This window comes from Channa argus, chromosome 5 (assembly GCF_033026475.1).
Source record: "Channa argus isolate prfri chromosome 5, Channa argus male v1.0, whole genome shotgun sequence".
In the NCBI taxonomy this organism is placed as follows: domain Eukaryota; kingdom Metazoa; phylum Chordata; class Actinopteri; order Anabantiformes; family Channidae; genus Channa; species Channa argus.
Window position 1 is genome coordinate 12,517,576 of NC_090201.1, and position 13,546 is coordinate 12,531,121.

The 13,546-nt window shown below is 38.0% G+C and overlaps 1 protein-coding gene across 1 annotated transcript; it reads right to left on the minus strand.

Moving 5' to 3' along the window:
* Window positions 1-216: 216 nt before the first annotated feature.
* Window positions 217-4,867, minus strand: gpr25 (G protein-coupled receptor 25). The gene has a single exon (XM_067506134.1). The coding sequence runs from the start codon at window positions 3,970-3,972 to the stop codon at window positions 2,821-2,823; it is 1,152 nt and encodes a 383-aa protein (XP_067362235.1). The 5' UTR covers window positions 3,973-4,867; the 3' UTR covers window positions 217-2,820.
* Between the last annotated feature and the right edge of the window lie 8,679 nt (window positions 4,868-13,546).

Genomic DNA, 13,546 nt, shown 5'->3' on the forward strand with positions numbered 1-13,546 from the left:
AGCAATTAATTTAGAAGAATAAATTTGACTTTTACAGAAATAATAATATTAAAATAATGTTTAGCCATCACAGAGTGTGCAACTTATATTATACATGTCTTTATAGTCATGCAAACATTATAATCTCCACAAATATTCACCAGCCCATTTAAAGTTAGCTCAAAATATTAATAATAGTTTTAATTATTTTATTTTATTTTTAATTTGCATGCTTATTTAAATCTGAAGTAGATGTAACATAAAACCTCTCTGCACTAAACAACTGCATTTTTAATTGACTTTATCGTTGTCATGAAAAAGGGAAACTATTAGCTATATGGAAACATGAAAACATGAAAGTTCATTTCTGAACTGCCAAACCAAGTCTGAGAAATACCTGCCACCTTTGGAATCATAGAAAAGCTGCAAAAAACAAAAGATAATCTGTACTTTAAAACATATTTTGTCTTTGTGAAACATTTTATGTCTATTCCCTATTTCAACAGAAACAAGCAGATGTTGTCCATGTAATTCATCAGAGTGATATCGGTTTGGACCCTGGTTGGTCTTGTCTGCAAAGTAATGACTAAGTATGTATGTGTGAGTGTATGTGAAGCTTTTGAACTGCTGTTCAAGTCTAAGATAAACCAGTAAATTAGTACACCCCTATCAGAAATACTATCTAAAGATTCATGCAAATTTTTTAAAACTTGCAATAAATGCATCAGTTTCTATGTATGTGGACTCTCTTTTCCTTAAAGTCAGTGCCTCATTTGAGGAGTTGTGCATTTCCGTTAATTTTATTTCAAAATGAAACTAACCACTGCAAAAGAAATCAAATGATAATGCTACTCATTTGGCAATGTAAGATCAATAAAACCTCTGACACACAGTGCTGTATTGTGAGAAAAAGATGGTCACTGGGCCCTTGAAACAACTTCAGGAGAGGGGAAATTCCTGACCCCACGCACCAACACCCTGGCACCTGACCTGGTTTTCATAATTATGAAACTGCTTGATTCATAATGCATATATGACTGAAAAACAAGTGGGCACACATGAACATTTGAACTTTCAAATACCTGGCTTCCCTGGCATGTGAACATTGAGAAACGCCTTATACCCAGGTAACTTTACTTCAGATCAGGAAAAGGTTTGTTTGACTCGCCCTCTTAAGGAACCTCAGAGACGTTAGCCCCCATGGCAGACAGTTGTTTGCTTGCTATAAGTGACAAACAGTGGATGTATTTTTAGGTTAACCTCATTCCACACTGACAGTTGCCCAGCTTTTATGCTGTTCTTAGGTGTTGCACTCTGCATTGCTCGGTTAATCTTTGCCAGCATGTGTCCTCATATGAATGCGTATTTTACACAAAGCTCACTTGCAAAAATGGTCATTTATAAATTAGCTCACATTCTATACCTTTCCATTTGGTGTTACCGAAGAATTAAGTAAGATACATGTTTAAATTATTTCTTATGCCAAAAAAAGATAAACAGCGCCCGTCAAACCACATACAAAGAGCCCAGAGTGAAACATTCACTGGTAGAGATCAAAGACAAGATAAAAAATGACAGCAAGGCAAAAGCTGTTGGAAGTGTTTTTTTTTTTTTTTTTAAGCAAAGTCTTTAAGGAGAGCATGGTTTTACAGTGGGTTTTTTTAAATTCAAGGTCAAAAGCATTGTCTTGATCTGAGAAGTACAGCTTTGCTCTTTGATATAGTTGTCAGTTATGTAACTGAATATACCATAAAAACAAAAAACATGTTTTATTGTTTAATTTTCAAAAATTTTCTGCAAGTTTGCAAAGTTTGTATTTTATTTATTGAATAATTCAGTCATTTTTAATTTAAATATATAAATGAATAACCAATCATTAGGTGTAACTGTGCACCTATAGCACTAAATCAATTACTCATAGTACTGCAATGAATTGCTTTAGTTATTCCCTCTATGGATTGAGTGAGTCTGTCACAATTGGACTTCAAAGTATTACAGGGAATTAATTTTTTTTTGTTGTGACAGCTGTTGCAACCAACATTTAATATTTCAGATTTCTGTACTGGGAAAACATGGTGTTGTGTGATGTCACATTTATGTTATAACAAAATTAAATCATCAAGGATGTACTAATTAAATAGCAAAGTTTCATTTTGGAGGACTCAGATAAAAAAAAAAAACTAAACAAACAACAAATATTATCTCACATTTTCATTTTGGAAATGTAACTTTATTAATTACAGCAGTATACTGTATATATATGTTTTATAATTCCATCATAACCCAAATCTTGCCTTAAAAATGTAGAAAACAAAAACTCAGAAAATAATTAAACAAATCAATCTGTCTGTAATTGTACCATAAAATACACACTTGTTCTATAATAATGCTGCTAAAATATTAGGTATTTTGTGATATATATTGTATATTATATGTACATATACATAATATAGCATAAACTTACATAGGTTTATGATATATTTCTACAGATATTTTAAAAGGTTGTACTGGTCAAAAGAGATCAGTGAGAAAATATATCAGTCATATAATTTATATCAACACTGCTGTACTATATGAGTTAGTTGAAGTAATATCAACAACCTTTTCGATATTTGTTGAAAAATCAAAATATAGTGAATTTGTGAGAAAAGAATTTCACATTATTGTTAGTACTCAAACGATTTTAATTGCAAAAGATTGTCATGCCATGTGCCCGATTTTACTGCCTTTTTTAACATCCTTTGAAGCCCAAAATCCTAGCGTGCTGTCACATTTCAAGGATCTGATAAAACACTAGCTTTAATACCTGCCGGTTAGAAGAAACGAGTCTCCCCTCTCCTCCTACTCAAGAATATGAAGCTGCGCTCTCCCACCAGGTGCTCCAACGCTCTCTGAAGTGCCCGGGTTGGTGAAAGAAGAAGAGTTGAAGCTCTGCAGGGCCTTTGTCTTTCCTAGGCAGGTCGTGTACAAGATCTCAGCCCGTCGTCTGAAGTGGCTGTCGAGGCAAAAGTAAATGGCTGGATTGACGCAGCTGTTGAGGAATGCCAGGCAGCATGAGATGACGATACCGTTTCTTTGCCACATCTGAGTGTCACAACTGGGGTCAGCGCCTGAGAGTGCGGAGATGATTATAAGGGCTTTGAAAAGGTTGAATGGGAGCCATGACACCACGAAGACAACTATAATGGAGAGAACCATTTTTAGAGAGTGTCTCCTGCGGGCGTCCGCTCGAGGGTTTACAGAGCCGGTACAGTGTTTGTTGAGATGCACGACAATGGTGCCATAACAGAGCACAATGATTAGCACAGGAAAGACAAAGGTGATCAATGCCATGGTCAGACTCAGGCCAAGGAAAAAGGGTGAGTCGTTATCTTCCACACAGGACTGCTCATTACCGAACTCCTCCACTCTTCTGTAGACCAGGGATGGGATACCGAGCACCAGGGAGCTCAACCAGACTGCCGCACATGTGCATCGGAGGCAAAGAGTTCTCCTCAGGTATCTTGAATCCATCAGCTTGACCACGGCCAGGTAGCGATCAACACTCATGCAGGTGAGAAAGAAGATGTTGGAGAAGCGGTTCACAGCAATTATGTAGCTGCTCAGCTTGCACAGCAGGTTCCCAACCGGCCCAAAGTTCCAGTTGTCGTTCTGTCTGGCAGATATGGCCCACAGGGGCAGTGTGAGGACGAAGACAAGGTCAGCCAGAGCCAGGTGGACAATAAAGGTGTCCACCAGTCGCCCACCTCTCCTACCTTTGCTGCTCACCACCGCGATTACAAACAGGTTGCCCAAAAAGCCGGTGAGAAATATCAGAAAATACACTATAGGCAGGAAAATGCTGGAGCCATGAAGGTTTGACCTGGGACACTGAGAATTAATGTCTACTCCAGTGTCATTGTCAGTGCCATTGTCGTAGTAATCATAATCCGTGTAGGCGTCCATTCTGTGAAGCACGGCTGTTGTATTGTGACGGGGCGATAATCTAATCATGTCAACATGCAGCTACTTGATGCTAGACGTGAAAACCACAGTGACAATGTAAAGCCTTTTTTCTTCCCTCTTTTCTCTCACACCTCTCAGCGCAAGCTGTCTTTCAGTGTCTTCCTATCTATGTCCTCTTCACATGTGATGTCAGTGAGTAACAAAGGTTTAACTTTCCTTTATTGATTTCAAATAACAGGCATACACAATTTGAGCTCTGTTAGATCATGTCTTGGTGAGCTGCATGGTTAATGCCAGCTGCTAACAGAGAGTCAGTGCAATCTTTCTCACTACTTCATTAAATTAAGTGCAATACATTTAGAACTGAACATGGAACTGTGTTTTAATGAAATATTCATAAGTGCGCTGCTGTAAATGATTTTAAATGCACTTATTTCCCATAATAGACGTGCATGTCCGTGGGGCTACCCCATAGACATTGCTCACACCTGCATTGCAAGCAAAAAAGTCAGATTCTTACTTTTCTATGCATGATCTGCACTCAGCCTGTTTTTGTCATAGTGTATTAGATGTGTCTGACCAATAGGGGGCAGTTAAGATTTACTTGTGTTTTACATGGGGTGAACTCTTGCCTGAATTTAGTCACTGTGGTTTTTGAACAAATGTCTTGATCTGCAAAAGAAGTTTTGAGAATTTCCTTCTTGAGTGTAAACATGTTTACAACACAAGCCAGGCAGGAACAGGGTTGAGGTATAAGATATGATCATTATCATGCTGTAAATACAATTTAGGTGCCTTAGTAATTTAAAAAAAAACAACAACCTTACCTTCATTTTATTTTACATATAGCAGTTTCATTTCATTTTAAGATGCAGTAGCTGCCAAAGTTGTATGTCATTAATATATTTAGGTTTGTCTTTTATTATTATTACTGGTAATAGCAACATTCAGGAGATTCACGGTGAGAAAATTGAACCGATAAAATCAAAAATCTTAGAGAACAAATCGGAAAGCCCCAACCTCCGAGGCAGAACAGCTAGAAATGGAACAGATACTAAATTAACCTTGAGGTTAATCTGTTTTCCAAAGTTACATCAAGCATGCAATCTCATATCATGTTAAGTCTTAAAATGAGAAAATATCAGCTGTGTCCCATGACACGTGTTTAGTTTTTTCAAAGATATTTTGAATAAGCTGAGATCAGCATTGTCCCATGAGCATTGTTTATTTGACAGTAATAGTACTGTATAGAAAGTAACAAGGGACGTGCATCTGCTTTCTGATGTGCATATTTAGCCAGGGATTATCCATCTAATAGTGGGTTTAATTTTCTCTATTAGTATTATTTCAGCTCAATATCTATTGCTTTTATTGAGATATTAGTGTTACTCATCCTGAGGTCTCTCTCTATTTTGATTAAAGGATTTTTTGAGGAGTTTGTCCTGACCCAATCTAAGGCTGTAGGGATGGAGGCCATTGTGTGTCGTATAATTTAAAGTGTATACATAAAATGACATCTACCCACTCACAACCACAACAAAATGGCAAAAAGAATGTGCAAAACACCAAGACCTGTAGCTTCATTGTCTAAAGTGCAGCTGCAGCAGAGAATAGTAAGGTGAAAAAGTCAGTGGCCTGAAACGTCATTAGCAGTTTATCTTGGCTAAATTCTGTGCTGTTGTCAGTCCTGGTAGTGTGATCTGGTCTCTTCAGCTGTGACAGCATTTATCAGATTTAGTTTGTCATTGGCCTTTGCTGAAAGATATGACAGAGTCGGAGAACTTAAATCTGTGTTCCAGCTCATTGCTATTGTGCTGTGGTCAGGAACAGTGAGCCAGGAGGACAGGCTACATCTTACAACAGGTCAGGGAATGCTTTGATGTTCTGCAAGTTTGTTGTTTCACTTAAGAAAGCATGGCGAATGAATGACCTTATGTGATCTCTGCTCCACTTTCTTGCATTGTCCGTTATTCAAACACTCCTTCACTTTACGGTATTGGGGTTGATGTGAGGATATACCCATCACAGCAGAAAATCCTGTCAGCTCTCATTGTTGAGGTTGACGTCACTGTCCCTCGCACTCAGCTGTACCTTTTTCTTTATAAAGTTTTAATTATTTCTTCTGCATTCTTGCTGCTCTGTCAGTGGAACGCTACATTCCTCTCCTCGAATAAGTGCTGTCTCACTCCAATTGAGCAGAGTAAATGTGAGGGCCAGTGAATGGACCAGCCTCAATAGGAGAAAATAAACAATTGCGTTGGTCCAAGGGGGCAGCGGGGGAGAGTGGATGAGGGGAAAAGAGAAAGGCCCTCCTAACGTGCTAAGATTCCCATGGATACTTAGTCCTTTTTCTGTTTAGAGGAGGATCTCGTAAAGTGCTTCAACAGTGGACGATTTCTCTTTTCCTTTACTCTGTTTTTATTTGAGGAGAGAAAGGGTGGTATGTGTCAGGGTGATTGTTAGACATGATGGGGGGTCACATGCAAACACGTGCGCACTCGTACACACACATGCACATGCGCACGCGCACACACACACACACACGTACAATTTGCTACTCACTTGTCGAGTGATAAGTTTCAGAATAGGAGTCTTTTGTTGTTGTGTGAAAGGTTATTGTTTTAGCTGTTTGCCTAAATCAAAAGTCCTTCTAACACAAAGGACTGGACGGCCTCAGTCCTCCATTTTGCATCATCTTAAGTGGTCACAGCCTTATCTAGACTCTTTTTTGTAATGCACAAGTTTGAATATCAAACCATAATAAGACATGTACAGGAAAACATGGATCGGACAAATAAAAATGAATTGATCTTATTAATGGTTGATGATGTTATGTTTTCACATAAAATGAAAAACATATTAATTTTTATTAATGTGCCAGTTGACAGTTGATATCACTTAAACATAGAAAATTCTAAAGAAAATTATTGATGTATGTATGTTTGCTGCCAGAACAAAACTCAAAAGTTTTGTCTTGCTTGATGCTTGATTACATTTGCAAAACGATTTTCAAGCACTGCAACACTGCAACTGTTATTATGATATCACTGAAGAGTATCCACAAAATTAACCAGAAATAAACATCCACCTTGACTAAAATCTCATTAGTTTTAAAGGACTTTTGTCTCTCCTAGGTGGTTACGAGGCGCTTGCACAAGGAGTTAGTTGTTGTCGGTTATTAAGTGCTTATAAGATGATAAGGTAGCTGCTATGGGCTTTTTTGCAGAGTTGTTGCTGATTTTAAGTGTGGATTAAGGGTTTTTTACTTGTGTAAGGTTTTAAGATGATTGTGTTGGGGATTGTAAGTGACTGCTTAGAGCTGTTCCAAATAGTGGGAGTGTTAACGTACTAAAAGTAAGGCAATGAAATTTCGATTAACTAGAGAAAATACCTCCATCAACAACTACTACCTAAAAACTTTTAGAAGAAAGCAACCTCAGCACCACTACCAGTGTTGACAGCACTTCACCACAAGAAGAGCGTACTGCTACTAAATAATATTTGAAACTGTTTGCATACTGTAGTTTTAATTAATCACAGACTGTATATAGCTTAAGTCCAAAAATGGTTTTTTGATCCTGTCAAAAATGTAACTCAAAAAGTGGAATTTGTTATTGCCTTGAGGTCATGAAAAAAATCTATACACATTGAGTGACATTATGCCAATGTCACTCACTGGCCTGGAATGTCTTTAGTTTAAATTGCATTGGCAGATTAGTTTTAATTTTTTTTAAAATATTATAGGTAAAATATATTTAATTTGTTTTGTGGCTCTTTACATTTGTCCCTGCTTTAATGTGGCAGGGCACGTTGGCAGTGTGCATGCTTTTCTTTGAGCTCGATGTAAATGTTTCATTTGCCACTGAAAAAAAACCGTGAATGCTGCCTGAAAACAGCCACAATGCACTCTGTACCAGTTTACCAGTTGAAGCGATAAATGCTGCCCTTTGAAACTGAACCACAACATCTTCATCATTGCAAACCACATTTTTTCAGATTGAATGCATTTTGATGAGGTTGTTGTTGGAAAAAATGTTGTGGTACAAAAACATAAAAGGGATTTGTAGAGCTCAGCAAGACAAACAAGGTTTGAGTGACACGGGAACCCAGTTTTTACATTGAAATGTATAAAAAATCTGATGCATTTAGTACTAATGAAAAAAAAATCACTGAAAAGAACTGAAAACGGTCCACATGCTTCTGCCCCTGTGCATGTTATCTTCCCATCTGAGAGCATTTAGTACATTTAGTAGTAAACACACAGCTTAGAGAGGAGTCATGTTTTGTCTGCCACTGACTCCACGTGAGACTTTAATGAGCGGATTTAAGAGAAGAGGTCTGTTGGCCAGTTTCCTGGTGGCTGGATCAGGTTTATGTTGAGGAGAATATGATGGTCCTTCAAAAAACTGTTTTTGTTGATACACTGCTGTTAACTGGTGCTGGGAATGTGAAAGTAAACAGAAAACTTTACATAAAGCAAACTGGTAAACTGAAACAAGTGGTATGGAATTGGTCATTACTTTTAGGTAGTATTTCTTATGTGTAATAGTTTTTTTGCACAAAAGGCAGCTATAGTTTGTCCTTTATCAAACACTGTCTAGCAATATTAATAATAAATATATACTTTCAAGTTGCAACCGTGTCCTAGGGCCAGTAGGATTATGTCCAATACTGTTAATGCACTTTTTTAATGTGTGTCTTACATCCTGCAGCCTTTTTAGAACAGGAACATGTTTTCAGGTCTTTGAAGGCTGAATGCTGAAACGTTTAGCAATTTAACAACTAGTGTCAGCGCAAATAATTTACCTTGCAACTTTTACCAGTGTAGCAGGCTTTTGGCAAAAGTTTGTGATCCCTGTACAGCCACATAAAATTGAAAAAAGAATAAAACTTAATTATCATATCATTACAATCATCTGCTTAAATCTGGACACAAATGAGGCACATGAGACATTAACAGTATTGCTGTTTAACATTCTACAGTTTTATTACTTTCCATTAACAATCCAGTTTATGACCCATTTAAAAGGCCTAGCCTTCTTTAGAGACATTGTGCATTTAATGATAATTATTATTATTACTTGGACTGGGCCGACACTCTTACATTGTGAGTAAACATGTTTTATTATTTTGTGTTGCAGAAAGTAAACCATGTGTGAGTTATTTAACCTTATTTGAACAAAAATAAATTTCTCCATGGCTAATTTAAACTTAAACCTCACTTCATATGTGCAAAACAGTTAGAAGATTGTAACAGTTTCACATTCCCATTTTTGGTGATAATGAGAATGAGATCACACAGATGGTTGCTTTAGTTGGCAGCATGGAGTGTCAGCTAACAGTGAATGACCTCTCAGCAAGGGACCTTATACCTTGTCAGTGAATAGTGACAATCAAGGGTGTACCAAACTGTAACATAAGATGTGATAGTGCTTCTGATTATTGATCCTAAAAGCGGGTAAGGATTGGGTGTTGACACTGATCCACTTCATTGGACGTATGAGGAGCATCTGCGGTTGCCGGGCAAAGTTGATTAGGCAGAGGATAATCTCATTCTAGGATGATCCCGGGAAGGTGAAAGTCTCAGCTGTGTTCTCAACTAAGCATTTGATGTGCAGGGGAAGAAGGGCGGGCATGGTCCCTTCGAAGTCAGCCTACAACTCAAAACTTTTATGTGAGTTTTAAGATTGTGGGAAAAATGTTTTTCGTGTGTGACTAGCAACCTAAATACGTGTTACTGAGTACCTTAAAGGTAGAGAGCAGAAACATACTGTGCATCCCCTGCTGCTATGAGTAAGCAGTCTGCTTGTCTGACTGTGTTTTGAATCAGTGGGACCAGGTCAAAGAGATTTCATTCTCAGGCTTGTTATTAGCTGTGTGGACATGTTCACATTAGAAGTGTTTGGGGTCAGTAGGTCAGAGGACAGGCTTACCAACACCTGGGGGACACAGAGTTCATCGCTCAGAGAGCCATTAGGAGCAGAAGGCTGAACCCCAACCAATGACAGACAGGCGTAGCACTTCCAGCTGCAATAAGAGGTGATCAGTGACAAACATAAATATGTGTGTAAGATGTTTAGGGGCATGATCTTGTGTGCGGAGGGTGTTTCAGCATGGACTCACAGGGAATGCACAGCACAACCACAAAAGTTCTGCTGATTTCAAAGAGATTTATTGTTGTTTTGTTTTGTTTGTTTGTTTGTTTTTTGGAAGAGAAGGAAAAAGGGCAGATATAGTGGTAAGGTTGATGAATGTGTTGATGGTGGCATTTTGATAGGGGTAATTTTGACCTGACAGGGCCCAGGCTCTCTCATGAATCAAATGTGTCAGCCAGGCACTGGAGATGGAGGGCCGTTCATTGTGGCACTGACACCCATATGAGGGGCCGAGGCTGCTGGGGGTCAAGTGTGACACCTCATTAGAACGATGTTGATTTAGTGTGGCCACAGTGCAACAGACCTCCTCCCATGGGGTGTGGAGTTGCAATTGAGCAAGGGGGTGGGGAGCACCAAGCACTGGACACAGAATGGGGGCCTACTGCTCTTCATCTTCAAGGCCGTCATCTGACAGCTTGCAAACCATGCACCTACGCTGAACACCCCACCCCTGTCTTTCATTTTCATCCTGTCGCAAACAAGCATTTGTTTAAACACAAAGATGACTTGGGTGAATGTTTTTGAGAGATGTGTTTTGATTAATTTTAGATTAATTAATTTTAGTTTTTTTAAACTTTTTTTAAAGGTGTTGGTTCTTTTTTGGTCAGTTTCCCCCCTCAGTGAACCCAGGACCCCTGACAGGATAATTCTGACCTTTCACCTTTTGATCTTTTGATTTAAAATTGTTTTCTGCGATGTCAATATTACTTCTGACAAACTGCAGTCGTGCTCTTAGCTCAGGCACAAAGTGCTGTTAGCTAATTATAGAAATCAGGGTTTAGGGTTTAAAAGCACCTCGTCTTTTCATCTCTGTATATCATTAAAATGTTTATGTAATGTTTAATTTATTTTAAAACTGTGGATTTTACAAAAGTTACAAACCTTTCTTCAGACTGACAAACTGTTAAACCTCTAATAATAATTGTGTTTAGATTTTTTAAAATATGTCTTTTGTGATTAAAGCGTCTCTGGACACACATCATTACATAACAACATATTTTGTCACAAACAACAATTTTATATTTTCTGTATTTGTTTCTGTGATGATTGACTGATTTTCAGACTTAGTAATAGTATTTATCCCTGTGTGTTATTAAAAGATTTAAAAATATGTGACTTTAAAAACGCTCAAATTCTTGATTTTAAAATTGTTTGTAGTTGTTCCACAGACAAGCCTTAAGTGATTCCTGGTCACAAGAATTCATAATTCATTCAACAGCAGTTTAACTTTCACTGTAAACTAATTTATTCATTTATTAATATTTCTCGGTTGCTAAAAAAATATTTAAATAAGGCTTGTGGATGTTTTTATAGCGGAGTGGAGGCAGGATCAAGCAAACGTGAAGACTGACATGTTATTAATTTAAACTTTTGTTGTAGTGCCCCCATCTGGCTAACTTGTTGTACTGCAATGTCTTCTGCTACTTTATGCAATATTTTACAGAACATTGAGAGCAACTCTGTAAAAAAGACAAATATATTAGAGTAAACATTATTTAGAAGTGTAACATTGTTTAACCAATCCTTAACATGAATTAATATTATATATTGTTGAATGCCAGCATTTAAAAATGTTACAAATCATTATCATTATGCATTAATCATCTCTGTTATGCTTTTCATTTAAAAAGCTTGGCCTATTCATTTATGTCAATTTAATTTTCTTTCCTCTAATTTTATCTTTCTCATTACATCTCAGTTTTAATTAAGGCACAAAGCCACACAATGCTGTCTGTCTAGCTTAATGTCTGCAACTGCTTGAATTAGATTACGTCCGCGTCCACCAAATGTCATAGCTTGTCACGGAGCAGTTTCCCCCTCTTTCTTTCAGCACAACACAAAAGACATTAGGTAACCCTTTTTTACATTAACCCATCATGCATATCTAAATCTAAAATGATGGAAAGCAGTTAACTGAATGAGGGTAAGGTGATGCATAATTCACTGATATACATATCATGGCGTGAGTGAAGTGAACTCCCAGTTTTAGAAGATAGTGTGTCTTTTGCCTAAAATTGGGAGTGTGCTTGGAAATCAGGAAAAACAGCATTTCAATTTTATATAATATAGTCAATAAATCTGAACTTTCCTTAATCTCATTCTGTCTCTGATAAGTGGAGGCATATGTGCACCCAACCACTCTGCCCACCCGCACTTGCACACACACACACACACACACACACACACACACACACACACACACACACACACACACACACACACACACACACACACACACACACACACACACACACACACACACACACAAAGAAAGGTGTAGAGGGCCATCTGTCTTTTGTGATGGTACTGATCTCGGAAAACAATCAACGCCACAACAGATATTTGCAGTTTTCATCACAACTGCTGTGTGTGATAATTACACTTTCATAAGTGGCAGAAAATTGTATTTGTCACCCATTTATTAACAAATGAGTCTTGCCAAAGAACGAATGATTCATGAACACTGTTATAGTTGATGTCACAGTCCACTTTTGTTGCCATTGTGATTTTACTCATTAGTTTGAATAATAACTGTCACTAATTCAAGCTGTTCTCCAATGGCTTTTTGAATAGAAGGAGAGGGAGAGAGTGTGAGATAGAGATAGAGATAGAGAGAGAGAGAGAGAGAGAGAGAGAGAGAGAGAGAGAGAGAGAGAGGCAGCAATAGAGAGGAGAGAGGCCTGAGAGATTAACTCCAGTGAGCTCACTCTAAGAGGCCCTGGAATGGCTGAATATTGTTCTAGTAAAGGGGAGATAGAGGGGGGGGGGAGGAAAAAAATCCCTATGCAGCCAGAGAAATGAACTTGATGATCTCAGAGGGGCAGGGGGAGGATCACCATTCCTTGCTCCTGACAATCAAAATTAGATTGGGCAGCACTGTGTCAACACTAGCCTCAGTTAAGGCATGGCAGGGGAGGGAAGGAGGGTAACCACCCCAATACACCCCCCCGTTCCAGCCCTCAGTGGGTGTTTGAGAGTTTGCCATGTGAACTATGGAGACCCCACAGTGCCTTTCACTGACTGCTCAGGCCTCAAAGAAGTCCACAACCCTTTTTATTGGCCAGCACTGTAACCAACAGCATTTCTACCCTGAGTTCTGTTTTTTGGCAACTTGTTATTGCTGTTTTTACTGCCATGTTTCATTAAACCCCAAATTTGCAGTGCTGGGATTACCGTCTGCACAGATTGTGAAACATAAACATGAACTTCATTTGTCAGCAACAGAGCATCACTTAAATGATCTTGATGATTCTACTTTTCTGTTATTTAAAGCTTTTCACTTATTGTCATCTTATCTCAACAACATGTATTAAAATTAAAGTCATTTCAAAGTAGTTTAATTAAAAGTAAAAAGAGTAAATCTACAATAAAATTCATAGTCTATAACTTCTGTGAATTTATCTTGCTAGTCATCTTATAATTGAACTAAATGAGCAATTTGGCCCTTTAATTAGATGAAACTAAAC